At 36.9% G+C, this 24723-nt stretch overlaps 1 protein-coding gene across 2 annotated transcripts in view; it reads right to left on the bottom strand.

Moving 5' to 3' along the window:
- Nucleotides 1–24723, bottom strand: part of HDAC9 (histone deacetylase 9) — a 441905-nt gene that overhangs the window by 405628 nt on the left and 11554 nt on the right. For both annotated transcript variants that reach the window (XM_048952240.1, XM_048952241.1), the window contains exon 2: nt 3960–4073. In XM_048952240.1, coding sequence (XP_048808197.1) covers nt 3960–3981 — 22 coding nt within the window. In that variant the 5' untranslated portion in view covers nt 3982–4073. The remainder of the gene's footprint in view (nt 1–3959; nt 4074–24723) is intronic.

Genomic DNA, 24723 nt, shown 5'->3' with positions numbered 1-24723 from the left:
TTGAGTTACCATGTGTAAGGGATCTGCTGAGTCACAGCCTGAACCTCTGATTGATCACCAGAGGTGAGCAATGAGTCAGCCGCAGGAGCTCAGGTGAAGGCAATTCTCCTGTGCTGCCGGAAGGGGTGGAGCCTGGCTGCACCTCTCCCAGACCCATTTAAGAGCTGACTGCCAGTAGGGAAGGATCTCTTCTGGAGATCTGCTCTGCTGCCATTTTGTAAGTGAGCCCAGGATATGGGTAAGCATTCTATCTAGTCTCTTTTTGTTATCATTATCTGCTTTGCCAAACTCTCTTGTTATAATTATGAAATAAAGATCTTAATATTCATTGATTATACACCATGAAAAGGTGACAAAACACAACAGAAAACACATCTCGAAATCCTTCGAGTAGGAGAGAGAAGAAATACTGAAATAAGCTCATCCTGACTGGTACACAGCATTTACCCTTAGCAGGGCACAAGACCGGAGTTCAGATAAAACTTGCCTCATTTCAAGCTTTTAACAAAGGCCACTATTCACTCTAGAAGCCCTTCGTAGTCAAAAACAGGTGGGGAGAGAAAGAAGCAACTCATCTTGTAAATGTGCTTCTATATCCACGTACTAGTCTACAAACACTAGAAAGCATTAAGACATGAAGCAACACCACTAACTCCTGCATCAACAGAAGATGATTATTTCCCAAAATCCATGTCATGCAAAAGACAGGGACTAAGGAAAAGAAAAATGTGGATTCTGCTAGTGATATTGCCCTTGAATTTCATAACCCTGTGTGTGCAACAGGTGTTTTGACATGGTTGGTGAAATAATGAAGTTTCCACAGATAAACACTGGCAATGGCAGAAATGTTGGCCTCTTCCTTAAAACTAATAAATAACTAAATCCAAGTGCTCTCACAGCTCCAAGAGGAGCAAGCCTGCAATTTGAACTACTAAAAGGCTTATACGCAAGCTATAAAGCCACAAATTTTCCCATTAGATAGGAAGAACTCCAGCATGGCACAGTAAAACAGTTCTCTTATAAAGCAAAGACCTGACTATCAGGTTGGCCACGCAAACTTTATTTTATTTTAAAAATTCTAATTATTCCTTTGCTCGTCTTTCCATTGAACAATAAAATAACATTCCAACATCTCACTACAGTTCAGGAACAGAAGTCCATAAGTATGTTCAAGTTCTGTGATCATGCAGTTGTTAGCAGCATACAAGAGCTCAGAGAGATAATAGAATTAAGTCCTTCATCCTCAAAATCTGCTCTGAAAAGTGTGCAGGTAGAAAATGGACAACGTACTGAAGACTATTAAGTAGATTTTCATTAAGAGACTACAGAGCATTTTGTGTGTTGAACAAATAACAGATCCTTCTGAGAAATAATATGTCAACATACAATTCACACTGTATGATACTGCATACATTTTAGGAAGACTAATTAAAGTTTTCCAGGCAAACATAATAATGGCATTTTCTGACTACTTGACTTTTTATTAAATCTCTCAAATACTTTTTATACATTGAAATTAAGCTACTAGATACAGATACGCTGAATTTGGTAGTCTTATTCTCTTTAGCAGATCTGAGATTTCATTCCCCCTGCCGTCTGTCAACCTCTAATGTGATTTCCCAAAGGTGCTAGAACTTCTCCAGCAAGATAACACAGCGATAAGTATTTTAAATGAAATCCTGGCTCTGTACATTTTACTGCATTGTTCATATGTGAGGACATCAGTGTAGTGCTATAGGCAACAAACAGTGAGCCTGCTTCCCTTCTAAATCAGAAAGTAAGTTCAGTGGTCAGGATGTACATATAAAATGTATATAAACCATTCTATCTCTTAAAATCTGTACATAAGCTAAAAGATGTGCTGCATAGCTAATAGCTCTCAGAAAAGCAGAGAATATCAATTTAGAAAAATGAAAATTAGAACAGATGTATACAGTAGATGCATGTTTCACATCTCCAAATAGGAAAGCATGAAGACTCAGTTTGTACCAGAAGTTAGAAGCGATGAAAGTCACTTCAGTTATACACTGTGCAAGCTTCCTGACAAGTTCTTTTAAAAATCTGAAGTTCTCAAAAGCGCTAACAGAACACATAACAATTTTTCATTCAAAGTAGGCAACTCACCGTGTTCTTCAAGCTGTTGCTCAGTGTTTCAGCTGTTTCCTAACCAACTACTTCCCATCAGCAGGAGAGAGAAATCCACGATCACTAGTTCTGAAATTATTTCAATATATTTCTACTTTCCAGAAGAATGCTCTAAATATGGCCAATGGAACAGAAGTGCTAACACTTGCGTGATATTCATTAAGAAATCTGTGAACTTAAGATATTCCTATCTTATGGTTCCTGCTATGAGATCAGCACACTTTGCTTTGCCTTCCCCTTTCACGCCAATCAGTGGCTTAATTTTCCACAGATGCTTTTGTGTGTCAAAGATACTTAACTTGTTTTCACACTGAACTAATTAAAACAAGGAAAACTGAACATAATATACACTGAAGCAATACCAAAATTGTTGGTGGAACTCAGTTGGGATGTCGGGTAACTGAGGATAGTGAGTCTGGGAAGAGTAGACTCTAAGGACTACCTTTAAAGACATTTAGGCATCCAATTTCTTTTGAAATATTTCTAAAATGCCTAGATTCCTTTACAAGTAACCTTGTTATATTGAATGCTTCTCCTTTATTGGATTTAGAAAGACAGCAGACATGAATGCAACATTTATGTTTTCATAGTAATGAGATTACTGGAAAATTTACTACTTTTTTTTTTAATGAAAACCAGCTTCATTTTGGCTACAGGCTTCTGCATACCATTTACTGCAAGAAAAGATACATTGGAAAGAGATCAAATTGAATGGTGTATCTTGGAACTTGAACTGTACATTTAGGAAAGTATAAAATAATTTTTTACTAGTTACTTGAATACAGATAAAATAAAGAAATGCCTCTATACTGCCTACCCCATGACGATTTATAATTCACTGCATGTACTGAATCACACTGCAACAAAAAAGCATGAAACCCAGCTGTTTTACTCAATGTAAGAGCAATTACTGCCATATTTCAACTCTACAGACAACAATTCTCCAAGAAACCTCAATGAATTATATTTCTATGAGATAGGGCATCTAGCACATAAACAGAGCTTACTGTTACAGCATTTTCCCTGATGCTTTTATAAGCTGTTTGTACAAAAGCAAAGCAGTTATAAAATAAGCCACCTGTAAAGGGTTATTTTATCAACAGTACTAGGAATAGATACATGGAGTGTGGGTGAATGAAGTGTGAACCATATGCAACATTGCACAGATTTGAACTGGGGACTCTCACTTCTCAATAGGGCTCAAGTCAATGCATGTTCCATATGCAGCATTCTTTCTTTGGAAGTTTGAACACAGGCTATAAGGCTATAGGTACTAATATTTCACTATCTACTGCAGATTTACCTGCAGTAGCTCATTTTCCAGGCAGGAGATGAAGCACATCCAGAAACCCCTGTTAGGCAGCCATAAAGGAAGAAGCTCTGCAGTGTGGGCAAATACAACTTTAGAGCTAAAAACAACAGAATGCCATCTGCATTCTTTCTTTAAAAAAAGAAGTTGTGCAAATATAAATGTAATCACTAAACACAAGTATTAAAAATTAAAACATTTTAAAATAGTTATTCATGTCCAGATGTGATTATTCAATTTCTTTATAAGGTTTACAAAAATATTTAGAAAGCACTGGCTTAAAATTCTGATAAGACGCTCCCCGAAAAATAGCCTTTTTCACCTGCATAGCCTCTATCTTATTTTTTAAGATAGTCACATCTTATGAATTGTAGCTGGCATATCAGTCACTTGCCAAATCCATTTCATCACCACAAAGTTCTGTACATCCTAACACAGGACAGTATTCTTCAGGAGTGGGATGCAAAAAAAAAAAAAAAAAAAAAAAAGAAAGAAGCAGACTGACCTGGTTGTGTTGTGGAGCTCATTGCTGTTGATGGAATGATAACTTGTTGATGGTGTAAAGTCAAACTGGCAGATGTTGTAGAGACTTTGAGGTTCTGTCTGAAATGGGGTGGGTCTGTGGAAAGTAAAGAAAAAAAAAGTCTATATTTGATCTATACATTAACAACATGCTATTTTAAGAGATGTCAATCACAATTACACAGAATATCCAAAAATCCTTATCAAGACTAAATGTTCTTTCTGTCACATCAATTTTTACTCTGAATTCAAAAATCAAAGGACCACTGAAAACATGATTAAAACTGAAAATCCTTAAGCTTCAGGGCAGACTAGATAAATTTCTATTAACGGTCCTTTTATAGCCACAACACAGTGTGAGAAAGAAAAGACTGAACACATCATTTATCTTTCCAGCAAGATTAGGGAATTTTAAGAACTGTTTGAAAGAGTTTGAAAGACTTGAAGAAGAGAAAAAGGGGTCATATCCTTACAGCTAAGAAGTGGCTAATTCATAGTTTTACTTCAGACTTTTGCAGTCAGCCTTGAAATGTGAGCATGCAGAAGCAGAGCCATATTCAAAAGCCTTTCTGGAAGATGTACTGTTTCCTTTATCTCTAATATTTACATAGTTTAGAATAGAACTCACTGAAATAATTAGCATAGTTTAATGGATCTTCCACTACTAGCTAATGACATCTCTGACACTACCAAGACAGCTCCTAATAGCGTGGGCTGCTCGGGAGCCAGGCAAGGAAGTTTTTGCAATTTTGTTGTATCTTTTCACAGCCCAATTGCACTCTCAGCTCAAAGCAGAAGCAAAGGTAATAATATTCCTCTAATATTCCCATCTGCTGAAAGTTTTAAGCTGCAAAGAGGAGGCCATCAGGAAATGAAAATATATTTCCATTCAAGCAGGATATAAACAGCATAATGGGAAAGAAGAGAAGGTTGTAGTGTATTACAATGACTGCAACTACCCTATTCAGCCACAGTTCCTGAAGTATTTAAGTAGCCAAAGATATTCTTAGTGCTGAATATTTTAGCAGCTTTTGTCACTTTTTTAAACCACCAACTGCACATTTAGTTTCAAGCTGAGCTCAGCCAAATTTCAGCTAGTGACTTATATTTTAACCAATTACAATCATTAAAGTATAGCTTAACTATCATTTGAGAAAGGGAAGGTCACACTTAGACATGTAACTTCTGCATTTATATCCACTAAAGTAGCCTGCACAAACAGGCATGCTATTTGGACACAGCCAGTGTTCCAGCAGACAGCATCCGGAGAACTAAGATTCATTATACTTCATGGAAATCCTGAGTACTTTTCTTTGCTTACCTTGTGCATCAAGTTTTTTGAAACATTCGATGTAACTGCTATTAAACTGAACAGACTCCAGTGTTAATCTAATCCAAAAGCTCTATTTGTGCATCTTTATGCTGACTGATGCAAGCAGTTACTTTCCCATCTAGCTTCAGGAAATTTCAATGAGTACAAGTGCACAATTCAGGCTAGTGGAGTTTTAAGATTATTATTTAATTTCATTTTAGCAGCCACAAAGATAATGAAGAAGATTTTCCAGGAATCCAACATACATTTATTCAGCATCCAGCCTCAGTTGCTGATTCTTTGGTATCTCATAGAAGGTAATGGATATTAACACTTAACTGACCTTTAACAGAATGAATTTTCAGTAGAGATTTAAATTAAACATTACAGAAAAGTCTGAACATTGCAATTTGCCAGTACTCTGATAAAAACACTTTTATGATCACAAAAGCTAAAACTATTATTTCTTTTGACTTCAATTCACATATATCTTCCTATCTTATTTTTTGAACTAGTACAACCACTAGTACAACATGCCATCAGCTCAGAATTTTCTCAAACAGCTACGCTTTCATTTCATGTCAAATCTTCACTTCTTCCCCTCAGTAAAAATAATTGCATGTAATTTTTGATTCCTATGCAAGGCAGTATACTTGGCATGTTTCTTTCACTGCAAATAGTGATGCTCCACATTCCTTCAACACAGTAGCAGTGCCTATACCAAACTACTGCATTAGGGACACCAGTTTTGCTAAAACTCTATAGAGTAAGGGAAGTTAAACAAGTTAGACATACACAAACCCATGTGAGCTGACGGTTGAGATACTCTGATGAGTGCCAATGGAGATAGCTAATGTCAATTCAAGACCACTCAGACTACCTTGAAAAGTCTTGGCACCAAGGAAGGTTCATAAAGACCAGAAATAAATGCTATTCCTGTCTTAACGTAGGGCAACGAGGAGAACATGGAGAGCTACAGACTAGTCATACTCTGCTCTATTCCTGGGAAGATGATGCAGTAAATAATCTTGGAAATAATTTCTAAATACCTGAAGGATAAGTTAATGATGGGAAGTAGTCAAAATGTATTTAAGAAAGAGAACCATGCCTGGCTAACCTAACGGCCAGCTGATTTGTTGAGTAGTGGACATGATTTATCTTGAAATTAACAAGGCTTTCAGCACCATCTCCTGTGACATCCTCAGATGAACTGGTGAAACACAGACAGGTAATTAGGTAGGCTGAAAACTGGCTGAGATGCCAGGCACAAAAGGTTGCGATCTGCAGCCCAAAGTCCAGCGCTGACTCTGGTGAAGTACACCAGGAGGGATAGCAGCGTCTAGCTCAAGGCTTTGTAGTGCCAGTGTCACATGAAAATATTAGAGTGAGAAAACATTGCTAATACTGAAGACACTGGAATGTCCTTCTCATAAGGTGAGGCAGAGAGAGAGACAGTTGCTTAGAAAGGAGAGGAGAAAACTCAGGGAGAGCCTACCAGTGTGCATGGATGCCTGATGGACTAAGAAGCAAAGGTAGAGCCAAGCTTTTTTAGTGATGCAAAGTGACAGAAGAAAAGATACTGTGCACAAACTGAAGTATGGCAATTTCCATCTAAACATTAGAAAACACTTTTTCCACTGTTAGTGAGGCCAAACACCTCTTAACAGGCTGCCAAAAGTCTGTGGAGTCTCTATTCTTGGAGATATTCAAAGTCTGATTGTAGACTACGTGGGGCAGCCTGCTCTATCTGACCCAGCCTTAAGGAGGGTGATGGACTGGCTGTCTCCAGAGATCCATTCCAGAGTCCATCCTCAGCTACTCTGAGACTTAATGATCAGCAAGCTAAGGATTTTTCCCTTCCAAAATCATCACAGAGAGCATCAGAACTGAGTAATCATTGAAGCTAAACCTTCTAAGAATAACACCCATGTAATAAAACATTCCTCTGGGATCTCCATAAAAAGATTTCTGTTAACTAATTTTGTGAATTCAACTGCACTGGTAATCTTATATTTTATGAAGTGATGTTGGCATCCTGCCTGATACTCTATTTCCATATATTTCTTGGAAATGCAAAAGTTTCATTAAGCCAAGTGTTATTGCTCAGGTTCAGTTTTAACAACTCCTTACAACTATGATGGAAGACTCATATTATCAGACTTTACATTTAGAACCATGAAAAACTCGCATCATCATGTACAGAATTACACCATAACACAGAGACTCTCTTTTAAATGCGCTTCTACTTATAAGCTGATATGCTTCGTTTCTTTCCTTTAACTAAGGAAATGTCATACAGTATGACCTGCAGTGCCATACATTAGCACTGAATCAAAGGAAAAAAAAAAAAAAAAAAAAAAAAAAAGAGTAGCTCTGGCCACTGTAGATTAAAATTTTATGTGTAAAATACAAAATCATGAAGATAAAGCGATTGCAGGGCTCATTATATATTATCTCCAACTCTTAAGGCAATCCACTTTCACTGGACAGTAACTCATCTCTTACTCGTTAGCCAAGTTATCACAGAATCATCCAGATTGGAAAAGATCTTCGAGACCAAGTCCAGTCTTCAACTCAACCTACCAAGTCCCATTACTAAATCATGTCCCTTAGTGTCACAACTTCACCATAGCCCAGCATACAGCAAATTACTTTCTACCTTCCGGTGTATCACTGGAGGTGATGCAATGCATCAGTGACTTATGTTTGTGATCCTGAATGAGCAAAACTCAGGAACAATGATGCTGCTCCTTGTACTTCAAAAGAAATTCAGTGGTTCATGTACTCCAAGGGATAGTTGCAGCTTTGAAAACGTTACAGAAAAGCAGGGTGAAACAGAATTTAGATTTTCATGCCCAGTGGCCACCATAAAGCTTATGTTTCCCATTACCATAAACAGATACAACACTTTTAAAAAGAAATAAGCAAATCAATTAATGCCATTCCTATTAACTGTCATCTTTCACTCTGCTATTCTGAGACTGCATTCACAGACTACCTTTTTTTTTTTTCCTTATCTCGTGCCTATATTTCAAAATTCCTTAGAGAACTGAGTTTCTGAAATAGGATATAGTGAACACAAATTAAGAGGATTCAGATAAAATAGATATTTCTACTTCCATTTCCCTCTTACCTAAGATGAATGTTTCATGTGCACTTCTGAAATGATTCCATAGGCACATAGTTTTCAAAACTACTTCCCAGAGGTGTCTCTAGGATTTTCTCTTCCAAGAGAATTCTCTACAAAAATTCAAATTATGTCTACTTGTAAAGGCTTTTAGAAAGTCATTATGCAGAGATTTTGAAAATAAAAAATATAGAATGCTACACTTCATTAAGTTATGAACAGTTTCCCTGATCACATCTCGTTGATTCTCTACTGAATATACTGTTTTAAAATAGCTCTGTTACTTTTTGACAAAGTTTTTCTCTCTTATTGCTGTAGGTCATTCGCCTCAAGGAAAGGAACTGTAGTAACTTCTCACAACAGCTTGTGTGTAGAAACTAAGCATCAGCTTATCAGAATAAATACAAATGCTGTTATCCACTGAGCAGTTGGGCAAAATGCATGATTAAAAAAAAAACCTGAAAGTTAAAAAAACCCAACAAAATAACAACTGATCTCTACAGTGCACAACGGTTAGAAAAAAAAGATCTCTTTCAAAGAACTTTTCAAAAAAAACTTGAATGAGTATTTCTAGTACATGTAATGAAAATTAGATGCTAAAAAATAGTAACCAAGCTACAGATCTTATTCAAAAACACTGCATGGCAGTATTACGACTAGACAATAAACTACAGTGGACATATACTAAATTCACCAATGTAAGCTAACTCCAAAGTAGCAACATACAACCCTTTTAACTTTACGTGAACCATCTGAGTATGATTAGAAAACTGGCATATGGAAAAGGAGAAAAATAGGACCACAAATGTTTAGAATTCACACCAACATCTTAACACAAAAAAGACATCACCTCAAAAATGCAAATCAGTTATTAATGCTATGTGCCTCTTTATTGCATTTTTACCACATTTGGTTTACAAATATAAGAATAAGGTAAGCTAGAACCATGGCATAATGCAGCATAACACTCTTAGGCAGTAGCCTTTATATGCCAAACAGTGCAAACTTCCTGGCAGCATTATCAAAGTCAACTACAAGAGCTACTGGAATATGTAACTGCATTCAGAGGGAATTTAGGGCTTCCATAGACCAAGCCTTCAGTATTCTATGCTCAGTTCAGGATTAAGTATCTCACAAGAAGCCATTCAGGCACCTTATTCTTAGTTCGGTACCCACTTATCTTTTGAAGTCAATAGCAGTTTTGCACTATATATAACACCAAATCTGTCAATAAGGAACTACTCCATCCACAAGATCTGGGCTGTTGCACTATTCTAGTTCCCCGCTAAAATCATTTTTTATTCTGCCAAGCAGATTTTTGTTTTTCGTTTTTTACTGAGCCTGTTAGTAATCCCCAGACATGCTACCATATAACTAACTTTAGTACAGAATGGCACTGGGTGGCAGGAGGTGCACCGTGTTGTGCAACTCGGATGATGTGGTCAATTCATTTCCCATCCAAGAAGAACACTGGCTAGGTGTTGTTGTGTCTCAGTATACCAGTGGCACACCTGCAAGGACACCAACTGCCCCTCCGACACATTTAAGTTGGGTTGCCTCTACTGGATGCAGAGCCAAGAAATTTACATTATTTCTTTTGAAAAGTTACATCATCATGCTTTTCCAGTCAGTCATACACAACATCACAATTTCATAGCTCACATATTGTGAGAATACTACTTATGTAATTCTACACAGGAAATGTCAGACTGCTAAGACAGCAAATCCTTCTCTCTGAAGCCCTCTCAAGCAAAAGAGCCATCTAGCCATTTGGTCAGTCTCTTTTGCATTCACCACCTACTGCACAGATGAAATAAATAAGATTTCTGAACAGCAAGATATGATGATGCCTTCCATCAGAAAACAGTCTTAGGCTTCAATCATCAGGATTAAATGATGCGCTTTCAAGCAGCTGCTTGAACTTCTGCAGTGCCAATTATGACTTCTCAGTGAAGCCACTAGGAAATACAATCTATCTGAAAACATCTTTTTTGTCAGCTTCATCAGACTTTTGAACTGGTTCACCATGCAGCTGCAGAAATGTTTCTGCTGCAGCTTAGGCTATCCTGCTTCCCTCCTCCACATTGCTCCCTCAGCTCCTTCACTTTCCAAGCACTAGCATAAAGTCACCTGGATAGGATGTGTAGTGTCCATCACTGGAGATATTCAAAACCCATGTGGACATGGTCCTAACCAGTTTATTCCAGTTGAACATGCTTTCTGCTCTGCCATTGAATCAGATGATCTGACACACACAGACCATCTCTGGTAGGGAATTCTATGCTGGTATGGTCTACTGCCCCAAATACTAGGGTGCGGAAAAACATGAGATAGACATAGCTAAAGGAAAGCATTCAACCTTTATGTACATACAATTTTTTTTTTTTTCCAAAAAGCTGTATTTAATAAGCTACTGCAAGAAATTATAGAGCATAAAATATCAGAATAAAATCTCAAATTCTAGATTTCTTTTATCCTACTCCTCCAACACTACCAGGACCAATTATCCAGATAGAGCTGAGGTACCTAATAGAGTAATGCTTTGAATCAGACTGTAAGAAGATTTTTAAGTTTGCCTTTGAAAAACTTTTAAGACGACTTCCGTAGAGCAAAGGCAGATCTTAATGAGAGCAGGAGTACAGAGACTTGCACAAGCAGCGTGAGCTGCACGCTGCTTATTTACACTATACTTCAGGGGGTATTTGATGCAAGACTTCAATAATCAATAATTTATTACCAAACTTCATCAATAATTTATTCACATAACGATGATTCAAAAAAATTCTTTAAAAATACATGAGATTTAAATTTGATTTTTAACTATGGAAATTATTAATTATTGGTTACAGTAGAATATAGGAAAGAAAGAAGATCATGGCCTGTTTATTCTATGTTTGCGTACACACAAAATAAACCATAAGCTTCCTCTTCTAGTTAACTAGGATAAATTAAAAAGAAAAAAGTAATGAATTTCATGGAGCTAAAGAAAGAATTCCACAGAAGCTGTGTAGCAAGAATATGAACCTTTCACTAAAGCTGACGCTTTAAAAACTCTTATTTTGGACATCCTTCAATGATTGGTTTCTCTACAGTAGAGTTTTGCTTTTCTTCACAAAACAAACTTATGATTAAAACTGATGTTAGTTAAGAGTACGGTTGAGCAGAGGCTAAGTGACACTAACTTTGATTAACACTTCTGCATTGTCAGCAGTGGAATACAAGACTTCCACATCTGTTAAGTGTTAACAGATTGTATAATCAGTGAATATACAGATGTTATAATTATGAAATAAACAGGAGAGTTTGGCTAAGCAGGTTATTATACCAAAAAGAAAATAGATAGAGCGCTTACTCTTGTCCTGGACTCGCTGTAAAACTCCACAGGAGGAATCTCCTGAAAGAAAACCTTCCCCACTGGCAGTCAGCTCTTAAATGGGTCTGGGAGAGGTGCAGCCAGGCTCCACCCCTTCTGGCAGCACAGCTGAATTGCCTTCACCTGTGCTCCCAGGGCTGACTCAGTGCTCACCTCAGGTGATCAATCAGAGGTTCAGGCCGTGATTCAGCAGTTCCCATACACAGACAATCTGTTAATCTGTTAACTGGTTTCTGCCAGTGTTATTTTCATGTAGGATCAGCTTTCTATGATTGATCAATCATAGATCAATAATCAATGTGAAAAAAAAATTAAAAATTGAAAATAAAATCAAGAATTATCTTTGCTGATTTCTAAGTTGATAATATAGAGGAACTTGCCAGACACAACATAAGAGAACTACTGGTGCACCTGTCTGATGAACTGAAATCATAAACCAGAACTCAGGAGAAAATTCTGACCTCTGCTGCAAACATATGTAATGGGAAAACCTAAATACATTCATAATTATCACGGAAGCTAAGTCTTCTTCAGAGGGGTTAAAGAAAGTCCTGCCCTACCCTTCCTCTCCCCTCTGAGGAAAAGAACCCCAATCAAAATGCTCCATTTTGCCCATCAGATAATTTGAGTATGAACAACTGTAAGAAATTTAAAGCAAATATTTCTGTACATTCAATTATTCACGCAAAACTTACAAGTGTACCAATTCCTGATACATGTATCAGTTTCAATAGGAATGTTTAAAAATTGTATCTAGTGACAAGCTACAAGTAAATATCAGGAAAACTTTGTATCCATTCTCTTTTGCATTTAGTTACAAGCATTAAAAAGAAAAAAATAGCTTCTTTCCAAGTGACTCAGTTTCCCTGCTTGTCACAATTCCAACTACAGCATGTATTTTAGTTTGAAAGATTTCACATGCAGTCATTTAAGTTTCAGCTAGCTCCATCAGCCCTAAAACTTGATTTTGAACTGCAGATTTAATATACTTGAGGCCTCAAGAAAAATCACACCTGAAACCGAAGAGTCCCATAAAGACTCATTCAAACAAGAGCAACCCTGTCTGCATGAAAACAGTTTGAATTAAAAACTGAAATTTTGGCAAACACATCAGTAGGTGCACTGTATAACACTACTGCTGTCATTAGTTTAAATAATAAATAGATAAATAAAAATTCTAAACAAGTTTTTCTAACATTAAAAGCTTGTGGTTTTTATTTCCTATTCTGTCATAAAGAGCAGCCTGAATATCCATAGAACAGACCACATCTCCTGACAAACATACTAAATTCAGGTGTTGCCCCTCAGCTTGTGAATTTTTTTATTAACTTTATTCCTTTTTATCTTTTAGGAATTAACAGGTGGAGGATGTCAAGCAGTCAAACAAATAATTCATTTTATGCTTCAGTGAGATTGTACTCCACTTGCTGTTGCATCTAAGTGAGAAAAAAAAATAGCTAAAGGAGGAGTAATCACCTTATTAAAAATAATAATGACTATGATAACTGGTAGGTGACACAGAACTTAACCAAATTTATCACATGCCAATTTTTTTGGTGTTGTTACTCACAAGCATTACACAATGCAACAATTTTAAATATTGCTGTGCAGTCTTAAAAGGCCAAAAGCATCTGAAAGTGAAGAGATATGTCATATGTCAAAAAAAGGATTTCCAGGTTGCAGAGGCAATTCTAAATCAAAGCATCACCTGTCAAACTAATGTAAACAAAGCTAATGTCAAACAAAATAGGACATTCCTTAAGCCTTTGGGACTCAAATGAAAGTGCACAGACACAGAGACAGGAAGGGGATACAATAGGTGGCGGAGAGGGAAACAGCCTGATTTCTAGCACACATTTTGGGATGGACAAAACAAGGCAAACAAATTTTCTTATGCAACATTCACAGACATGGGATGTTCCGTTTGTAAGAAAAAGAAATCCAAAACTGCAGTCATCAACAGTTATTCCAAACTTGTATATTGCTCCATTCTGAACTAACTGGAATTAAGATAGAAACCAGAGATGCAATGTTTATGAGTGTGCCAGAAAGGAAGAGTCTTTTAGGGAATTACAAGATATTCAACACAGAATTTAACAGCCCAGTTTTCAGAAAACTCAAGTTTTAAATTAATATGAACATAATTTTTTACCATCCTCCTCGCTATAAAAAAATTACATATATATCCAAATGAACAATTGCTCGCCCTTTAGGTGCAAGTCACCTTGGTCACTGCATTTCTGTAGAAAGGGAGAAGTTATTGAAACTGGTCACAGATTCTTTTTCCATGACAGACAGGAAGCACAAGAAAAAAATAATTAAAATTGTAGCATTATATTTGGATCTAGTGCCAAGCCCTTGCAGCAAGTAACACCAGATGCACAAACAGAAATAGTTTTTATGTTCTTGGACTGGCAAAGGCCCAACAACCTGTCCGCAGCACATGGCAGCTCATCCAGTGGCAGATTTCCTGCTGCAGCCTCCTGACAGCAGGCACTTCTCTCACCTACCACACTGCAAATAAAGATAGAAATGAGTTTCAAGAGAAGTTTCATTACACTCAAGGATACTACACATACCTTACAATGCACTTGAAGAGCAAATAAGCATCACAATGAAATATTTTTCAGTATATCTGTCTGGTTTTCTTCAAGTTGAGATTTTTTCTTTTTTTAAATAACATGGTAATAAAACCCCTCCCAACACATGGACAACTTCCTATTCAGAATTATCTACACAAAGTTACAGCAAATTAAAACCTAACGCGAATTTGAAATCAGAACAGCAAAAAATTGTCCTACTTAAAGGAAAATGCCTGATCTAATTACTCACAGAGCAATGCACATTAAATAGACATAGAAACCTTAAGTAAAGTTACAGATATTAATACTGAAGGAGTTCCTTACTTGACATCAGCTATACTTTAACGGCAATATACAATTTGAGCTTAAAACTAGCAATTATAGAACAGCATTGTCCCACAGCTGGAAGAAGCTGCTTTCCTCATGAATGCAAACATCCCTAACCATAAACCTGTGGCTAAAGCTCCTGCGTAAAACCGGATGAGGTCTCTCGACAAACGACTTTGGTGACGTCATCTCCTCTTGGAAGCCGTTCACATTCCAAGGGAGCCAAATGGGAGGTCACGTCAGGCTCTGAAAACAACAGCTAGGCCAGAGTGGCATAGAACTTCTTTTCATGGATCTCTGGTCTAAGGACTGAGCAAAACCAAGAGGCACTAGGATTCGGGACTACAGATGTTTCTGATTAACACAGCAATCAGAAAATTGAAGAAAATATATGATCTAGTTAACTGACTGAAAATAAAACCAAAAGAAAATGAGTAACCTTCTATTTACTCACTTATTGGAGTGTTCAGCTATTTCAGTGCTAGCCAATGACCTGCCTTCACGGTAAAATGTAGAACTCTTTTCATGGAATGGATTCTACCTTGGGCAAATAATTTCAGTTCACATTTATTGTGTTTCTAATTTGAAGAAGCCAGAAGAAAGATGAATTGATGCTTCTGCTAGAAAAATTAAAGTTGCTACATATGGTGTGAAGTTCAACACTGGTGAAAGAGCTACTTGGGGGAAATTGAAAGAAACCTTATCAGTGAGTTGTAGCACTTCTAACACTACCACAAAGAACTCCATAAACAACAACAGGGTAAGTACACAATAGAAGCTATGCTGCCAGAGGTCAACAGCATGCACACTTTTCAGGTCTGCAGATGCTTCAGTCATCCACATATTTTAATAGTATTTTAGCCATTTGATCACCTTACAAAGTTAGTTTTGTGGGTATTCTTCCCCTCCTTTTTCCTTCTTCTACTCCCTAGAAAGGTAGAAGAGATCACTGGCAAAGCTTTCTAAGGCTGACAAACTTCATTTTCAACATCACTTTTTTTTTCCTCCTCCCTCCTTCCTTCTCCTTTTTGGTATAAGCAGGAAGAAATCCTGTTTCCCAGAGGCAGGTAGAGAGATCTGCAGAGAAAGAGAAAAAATAATTCTGAAGCTCAGAAACAGAGCAGGAAACAGAAGAGGGCTTGGAAGAGGTTATAAGAATTCACTAAGCTGCCAGAAAACATCCTGAATGACAGTTCTGAGTTCTATCCCAAGATTTGCCTTCAGCTAAAATAGTCAATTGTGATAAAGGGACAAGGAAAAGAAGCAGCAAGTGAAAGTACAGCAGCATTCAAAATATGCAGAATTTTCCTTCAGAAACAAATGGAACCATCAGCAGAGGAGAAAAACAAGGGGGAAAAAGGGAGGTGCAAGCAACTCATGTAATAGGCAAGCCACACAATCCAGTTTCGTGTATTTTTTTGATGTTTAAATAGATCAAGACAACAAACATCTACATTTTGGCAAGAGTAATGCATGCTCGGGGAAATGAAAAATATATATTAATGCAATAATAAAAATCTGATCCTGCTAAAATTTAATGGTACAACGTGCTACTATTTCAACTTCATTGTCTTGAGCTCTTGGACCATGAAAAAAAAAGTAGTATCTATTGTCTTTGTTAATTTTTCATGTTTTTTTTTTAATTATTATTTTTCTTCTTACTTAGATAACATTAAAAAAAAAAAAAAAAAAAAAAAAAAAAAAATCAACATATGCAGGCAAGATAATCAACATGCCAAGACTTGGGAAAACATTCATTGGCTTTGCTTCTTCTTCCTAGTCTCATGACTGACTTCAGCAGGGAAAAGCAACGGATACTGATAAAAATACATAAAAAGGCTTTTTCATGATGCAATTCACACAGCAAAAGAATAAAGTCAGAGGAACAAAATTAAGGGGCATTTTCCAATGGTGCAGTAACTTTTCCAAGGAATATTTGCTTCCACTGTCTGTGAAAAAAAAAAACACTTCTTTTCTCAGGAAGGAGAGACTTCAGTTACCTATGTTTAGGCACAGAACTCATAATTAAACGTGGGCACCTGCCAAAAAAAATGCATTACAGACTACAGCAGCTTTGATGAAAAATATGCACTATTACTGTTCCTCTGCCACAGTAAAACCTCAGTTAAGAGAGAGAGAGAGAAGCATTTAAAGCTACAACTCTGCTTTCTCAAAATGAGACGTCAGTCCCACAATAAACATAGTATAGAGCTGTAGAATTTATTCCACTGATGGAAATATTATTTGCACTACTATAGTTTAGGAAGTTAGAGTAGGAAACAAACTGTTTCACTTGATTCTATGACAATGCATATTTTTAAACCACACTCCTCAGAGTACATTTTACACCTTACCCTCTATAAAACCACAGTACTGTAATAATACATGCATCCCCTCTGTTTGTGAAAGAGAAAAAACTGACAGCAACTCCAGATTTTTCAGAACTCACCAAGTTCTCCATTCTAAATCACAGTTTATGCAAAAGTGATTCTAATCTTCGCTCCAACAGTTGTGTTTAAATTAATGGATGCATAGCTGTCTACATCCTACTTCACATTTCCAGAGCAAGACTTGAACCCTATCAACACACACTGCCATAAACTAACCACCACAAAAGGCTCATTACCATTAATAACTTTGTTAAAAACTGTATACATGTTCCTTCACCTCCTGGCAAAAGAAAGCTCAAAAAACCTTCAACAGTGCTGGCCACCTCCTTCCTTTCCTTATCTCTTGTCCTGGCAAAAGATAGGGAGACCATTTTCAGTGCCTGTACAAAAGCAGGAGCTGTGACAGTAGCTCTGCAGGACCGTGAAGCATTGTCCAGTGAACATCTGCACCAACCTACTTCTTTCACATGTTTATTTCTCTTTACTGTTCTCATACAGATAACAGAGTACGTGGATATCAGTAATAAAGCCAAGAAGCTGTGTCTGTGTAAACTTTACAGTGCATTTTATTAAAAAAAGCAAATAAAAGAACTGCTCTAAGGACTCATGTCAGACATGCTGCTACCTGTGTGAGTGGCCCATGATTTAACGGGCACTGGTCACCTCTTCTTCCATGGTACCAGTTGAAATAACCAGGTGAAGCTGAGAGGTAGAAGAATGCAAGCATAAGAAACATAGAATCATAGATTTGCTCAGGTTGGAAAAGCTCTTAAAGATCATCAAATCCAACCACAGTCATACTACCCTGACTCTAACGACTGCTAAATCATGTCCCTGAGCACCACATCCAAGTGGTTTTTAAACACATTCAGGGACACAAAGGAAACTTTCCTTCAACACGTCTAGTAGACTTGCATCTACCATCTTACAAATAAATAAATAAATAGAAAGTTGGCAGCTGCCAAGAAGCGAATTAAATTTCTTTTTGATTTGCACAGACTTGTGGAATAATTTGTTTCAGAAAAAGTAACATTTAGATTTTCCTTCCCGGATTGAAGGAGATACTGCACAGCTCCATTCCTCCATCCCTTTAAAGACAGTCTGTACTGAAGAGGTAACACATACAACACAGCTCTTTCTTTCAGACACTTTTACCACTAAACACTTCTTACACACAACGAATGAGTTAAAATTTGCTCTGAGCTTCATTTTGGAAAGTGTCCTGTGGTTTGGGTCTATCTGAAGTGCTACATTTCCTAGCCTATCATTACATCAAGTCAATACCTCATTAAGCTGGGGAGTGGAAAAGCAACTCAAGATTTGAAGTTAAAGAAAGCTACATATAGGGGTTTTACTTTAAAAAGTAAGGGTTACAGAGAATGGCAGCCTTCAGTCTTCAATAACTTAGCGACCTCACATGGCTTTCAAGTATTCAGCAATAATCCATTTATTCTTTGTTCAAACAAAAAACAAAAAGTCTTTCTAATATCATGTCAAGTTTTCTATGTAAAAGCTCTCCTGAGATTAAGACCCAGTGGAATTTTGGCTGTTTCAATTCACATTTTAGGGAGTTTTTCTTAGCCATCTCTCCTCCTGTAGCACTGTCTCCTCTCCATTTCACCCACTATAAAAGTATAGTGCTTCTTTGATATTCAGTCCTTTCTGTTTATCCCATATGTCCTAGTTTCTTGTCATTAACATGACTACCTGTTGCAGTCGCAGCTCTTTCCCAGACTTCAACTCTTCTAAAAAAGTCACTTAGAAGATCTTGATTTTTACCTAAGCAATTCACTATCAGTCCTAATGTACTCCAGACACTACTTATAAACAGTAAATCTCAATTTTTGTGAGCCTTTGCTGGTTGAGCTTTTGCTTCCACCAAGTTCTTTTCTATGAACCTGAAATTGGATCTGAAATCTGAAAGTTAAAGACAAGGCAAGTACTTTCAAAAATACTATCAAAATCATTCTACAGATAGGGAAAGCTCAGGTCTGGAAAGGTTTTAAAGGTCAGAATCTTCAAGGCTGGGCTGTAAGTTCTGATGACAAAGGTTACCTGTTCACAAGGACTCTGTTTTTTACTACTTGATAAAGTATTTCATTTACATTTAGGAACAAAATGTGGGTATGAGAAGCTGACTCAGTTTTCACATTTTCACAAATATTTCAGTTAATCAAGTTATTACTTTTTATTTACAGTACTTGTAAAATGAATTTAAATAAAACTTTGTTTATACTTTTATTGCTATCTTGAACTCAAAAATTCATGTCTGGCCATTTCTATCAGAATTATATACATCTTTTAATTGAGTTCATCTTAATTGGAAATAGTAATAAGGATTGTCTTTCCTCATAACTTGCTTACATTCACTCCTTGTTTACCCTTAGTAAGTTGACAAGGGTCACATAGAAGACTTACTGAGCCTAAGCAATGCAGGTAGTTCTTCATAACTACATATTTCTGAAGTTCTATATGCTACCAGGATTATTAAGTGGAGTATCTGACTAAAGAATAGCTTATCTTTGAGGTCCTTCCACTGGCCACAGCTGTTTCTTCAGAAGTCAGAGCTATTAGTAATGCTCCATGAAGTAGCTAATACCTTGTTAACTGCTATGAACAGTTCTAAAACCTCTGTCAACATCTTTTCTTCCAGTGATCCAACTTGCTCTGTTTGAGATCACCACATCATCACTTTAACACTGGATTTCCCAAACAGGAGAGCCTAACACCCGAAGCACAAATAGTACAACAGGTCTAAACAAACAAACAAACAAAAGTACTCTGGTTCTCTTGTTCAGACACACTAAATCCACTTTTCAAACATTACAACTTCATTACATAATTCTCACAAGCTCCAATCATTTGGAGCACAGTGAGTTAAGCTCTCTCACTTTATATTGCATTTTCTCATACCTCTCACATCCTCTTCTGTACACACTGCTCACTATGTTGGCTTACTTTAATTCTTCAGAGGACTTTGCCTAACACTATTTCAAACTTGACTGGTTTTGGAGAGGATCAGCGTGCTTGTCACAGGTTATTCTATTCACAGTGCTGTGGTCTTTATCTGCCTCTTGAGGCTTATTACCTACATTTATGCAACCGTGAGTACATTCACAAAGTGCACTCTTGGTAAGATTTAAAGTCCTAATCTAACGAGGACAAGCTTTGTTCCAAGTCATCCAAATAATCATCAATGGAATTAATAATGAATATGAAGTTAGATGGATACCTAACTCTTACTTGCTCCCCTCAAAGAGAACAGCAAAACCACAGAAACAGGGGAAAAAAAAAATATTAGAAAAAAAAATTCTGACTTGATTACAGTGTAATATTTGACCCCAATTTTGCCTTTATGTACCTCTAAGAAGGCACAAAAATGTAATTGCTGACATACTTATGTTACATTATAAAAGCAAGAACAAGTTCAATACCTCAAATGGACTAATTAACTACACTGGGAAAGGAATTGAGTCAGTCTCTAAAATGATACCATACTTAAATATAATTACTTCTTGCTAGTGCTTAAAAACATGGTTTGTAAGCTGACTGTTACAAGTAACTTCTTTAGATGCATAATGAACAGTTGAAGGACTTATTCAGCACATAAATCTGAATTGGTTACTATCATCATTATTAACAACCTGCATCTGCATGTCAAGGTAGTGTCACACTCATAATCCTTTGAATTATCATTAACATTAGAAGCAAGAAAACAAAAATTTCTGATTCAGGCTCTCAACAAGCTAAAATGATCAAGGTAAGTTCCTACGCTGTGATGTGTATTTAAAACATACATGAGGATAAAATGGAGTCTCTTCATCAAAGCTAGCCTGAACTAGTAACACTGTGAAGTTAAACAGTTTCCTATTTACCTGATCTGATAACAAAGTAATTCTCCCACTAAGTACCTAAAATAATGGTTACAATTTAACCAGACTCTTCCAGCCTGTCACAGCCTCCCTGAAACACTGACTCTGAAACATCTATCAGAGCATCAGAAAAACACCTCCCACTACTTAACATTTTCACCCACTTCTTAGACTCATTCACCCAGAACAGATCCCAAGCTAGCTACCAATAGCTTAGTCCTACTACACACATCAACTTTATTTGTCCAGCTCATCAACTTAATTTGAACTTAATTTGTTCCCCCTCTAATCAATTTAATTTGTGCATTATGCCCTACTTCCCAGGTGCCAATATTACCACCGATTTTCTGTGTCAACTGTCCTTCTAAGTTTACAGATTTCCTCACATCTAAACTATTTCTCTGATCTCATTACAAAGCCCTCAAAACTACCTAGCTTGCTTACATCTTTGCTTACACAGCCCTGGTGTTACCAACAATCCATTAACCTCAACTAATATTTAATTATTTTCCTCCTCAGATTTAGCTTTAATATCTTTCTATAATTCCTATAATTCCTTAGGGTTACATTCCCACTCCCAGATGAAATACATCCAACTTAATTGAGTGTCCCAGGGGTTCACCCAGCACTAGTTTCAACCTGTATTTCTTTTATCAGATTGGATTAGGCTGTGACTTTTCCTGGTTATCTGTGTCATACTATGTCTATCTGTGGCATCTGCATCTCTATACTCTTCCTGTTTCTTTTCAGATCTCAGTCTACAAACTTACTTTCATTTGTTAATCATATAACAGTGATTGTTCTATTTAGTTTTGCTCCCCGGCCATTAATCCATTTAGTCTGATTTTTAAGGTTCTCTTTTCAACATTGCCCATTGATGTCACTAAATACTATGATTTCTGTTCCTTCATTGGTGTTTTTCTACAGTGACTACAGCACTTCCACTGTTGATGAAATACGAGTTATGTCAAAGAGACCCTTCATCTCATATGAGTCATATTCACCACTGAAAATCAAAGAGAAAGCATTAAACCAAAGGAATACTCACAAAATAAATCTAAGAGCTTTGCTATCTAGGTAATGAATGTACCATCATTGTTTTCTTCAAAAGGCCTTTCTGTATTGGCAAAAAAAAAAAAAAAAAAAAAAAAAAAAAAAAAAAATTCTCAGGATGTGCATTGTTGCTTTGAGCTAAAATCTAAGCTTTCTATCAGGATTCTTAGAGAAAATGTATTTAACCTCCCTACATATATATATATATATATATATATAATTTTTTTTTTTTTAAGTGGTGGGAGGTTGGGACAAGTGTTACAGCACCATAATCAAGACAAGCCAAGTAGAAAAAAGAACAGAGCAAACATCTTTACAGTACTACTTCTACAGCACATGGAAGCCTACTATCTGTCACGGGTACTTTGAAAAGTGTCAGTCCTTGGTTTCACTTGAAGAATGAAGAATGTGAGTCTATGAAGTTCTGCAGGACTAACTTCCAAATTATGCAATCTAAATTTGAAAGAAACAAACTTCAAAGTATCAAACTAGATTTAACAAACATGTATTTTCGAAACAGCAGACCACAGTATGGATTTACATTGACTATATTTGCTTACAATAGTAAGCAAAACTTACTATTACATTCCATAGTAGATGAACATGTGAAAACAGTTAATATGAACCAATGAATGCAGCTGAAGAGTATTAAGTAGTCTAGAAGCCTGAGCCTGACCCATGCCTTGGGCCCTTGCTTATCTACGCCAATTTTACAAGGTGAACCAAGGTGTTTATTCACATTATAACCTGTCTTCATAGCTACATAGATTGCTCAGAAAGTAGTGCCTCCTCTTTATTTCCATGGAAACTACAACAGATTGAAAGAACACAGTAATGCCACTTGATAGAGTAAATTCTCAGCTATAAAATGCTATTTTTCAGCATAGGAACCACCAGTGCATTCTCAGTGGTGATGAATAAGAGCCTGCATGACACATTCGTAAAAATCTGCATCTGAGGAGGTGAGCCACTAATGCTGTCATCACTGCTGAAACTCACCACCTCACTGTGCTCACAGCCACTGGTTGGTTTCCATCAACTTTCAACAAGCATCAAAAAATGTCAGTCAGTGCCATTTTTTCTGCATGCAAGAATCCAATTCCACACTTTTTCTTCATCCGCACTTCCATGTCAGATGCCATTCTGTCAGACTGCCACTCTGCTGCCATCCATCGCACAGCAACAAATCGGAATAGAATATTGATGCAGAGGTTCAACCTCTACTGCCATACCACCAAAATCTGCCTATGGCATTGTAGGCCAACATAATAAAGTAGGAAGAACTACTTTTGAAGCAGCCCTCATACATTTCATGTTCCATCTAACTTACATGAGATCAGATGGAAGGATCCACAAATGCCACAGGAGAAACAACAAATTGTTAGAATCATTCTAAACAGAGAAAATAAACGACTTCTTCAAGGGACAGCACTATATTTCCCCCTAGATGTAGAGAGGAGACACATTGCTATTAAAAGTTCTTCACTAATGTCTTTTTGATACAAGACTAGCTTCAGAAATGTTCAGCTATGGAAGCAATATGTCGGTATCATTTAACAAACATCTTTCCAGGAAAATTACATAAACCAACAAACAAGCAGAGGTTTGTCATCATATTGCCAAACCATCATATCTCACCTTTCTCTTAGCGTTCCTCTACTAAATGTTACTCCCAAAAATCTGGAATTGCCATTTCATTTCTAAAGGAAATACTTTGGCTCAAGTCAGGGAGATACAGAATTTATAGCACTAAGGAGATCTGGGAACATTTGAAAGGCTACATGTAGATGTATAAATGTGCTACCAGCAAAATGTCGTGTCCATATGCCAGGCCTGTGAACAATGTCAGGTTCTCCAGGAAAGGGAAACATTCTAGTTTTCAGTTTTTAAAAGTTCAAGAGCTTCCTTTAATATAAAAAAATGTTGACACCCTCCTACCTTTCAAGCCATGCCTGCTCCTTCCATGAAGCTCAATGTAAAACACTTAGAGGTTGCCATCGATGCTAGTAATGTGTTCTACAGACATCTTCACTGCAGTACCAGCATGATTTCCAGATATAATCTCCTTTGTCTCAAGGCCTTCTCCCAGGCCCACACCAGAGACATAGCTGAGAAACAAACTGCAAACCCTCAAGTACCTCAAACAGGTTCCTTAGATCTCACCAATTTCCCTTAAGGTAGTGAGGAAGAACTAGATTAAGTTTGTATCTATAGCTCCTAATTTTGTCACTGAAGCAGAAAATAAGCTCAAGGACAATGATGAATAGGTTCTGCCTAGAGAAAATGTTCTTCTACGTATCTGCAGATCAACTTGCCCAAGTAACGACAGGGAAGCTGACACCTCAAGAACATAGAATTGTCCTTTCCAACTCATAATACCAAAACTTGCTCTTACACAAAAACAGCAGGAGCTCTAGACCAAATACATTTAAGAGTGACCCAATTTCATTCAGTAAGAGAAAAAGCCAGATGTAGTGGGCTATATAACCTATGCAATTGCCAAACTCCAGAGGTAGTGGGTAATTCAGACTTACTTTGCCACTTGTATCAGACAGGAGGAGAGATTTTATATCCTCTAATGGCAAGATGAGAGGGAAATGACAACTTGCAACTTCAATATGAATCCCTGACCTGAAATCCCAAGTAAATCCTTGACTGCCATTCTGGAAACTCCAGTTCTCCCAGCATTCTTGTTCTCTACTGGTACTGCC

The sequence above is a fragment of the Lagopus muta genome, chromosome 7 (assembly GCF_023343835.1).
Source record: "Lagopus muta isolate bLagMut1 chromosome 7, bLagMut1 primary, whole genome shotgun sequence".
Lineage (NCBI taxonomy): Eukaryota > Metazoa > Chordata > Aves > Galliformes > Phasianidae > Lagopus > Lagopus muta.
Note: the sequence above shows the minus strand (reverse complement) of the source record. Positions and strands in the feature narration are given on the sequence as shown.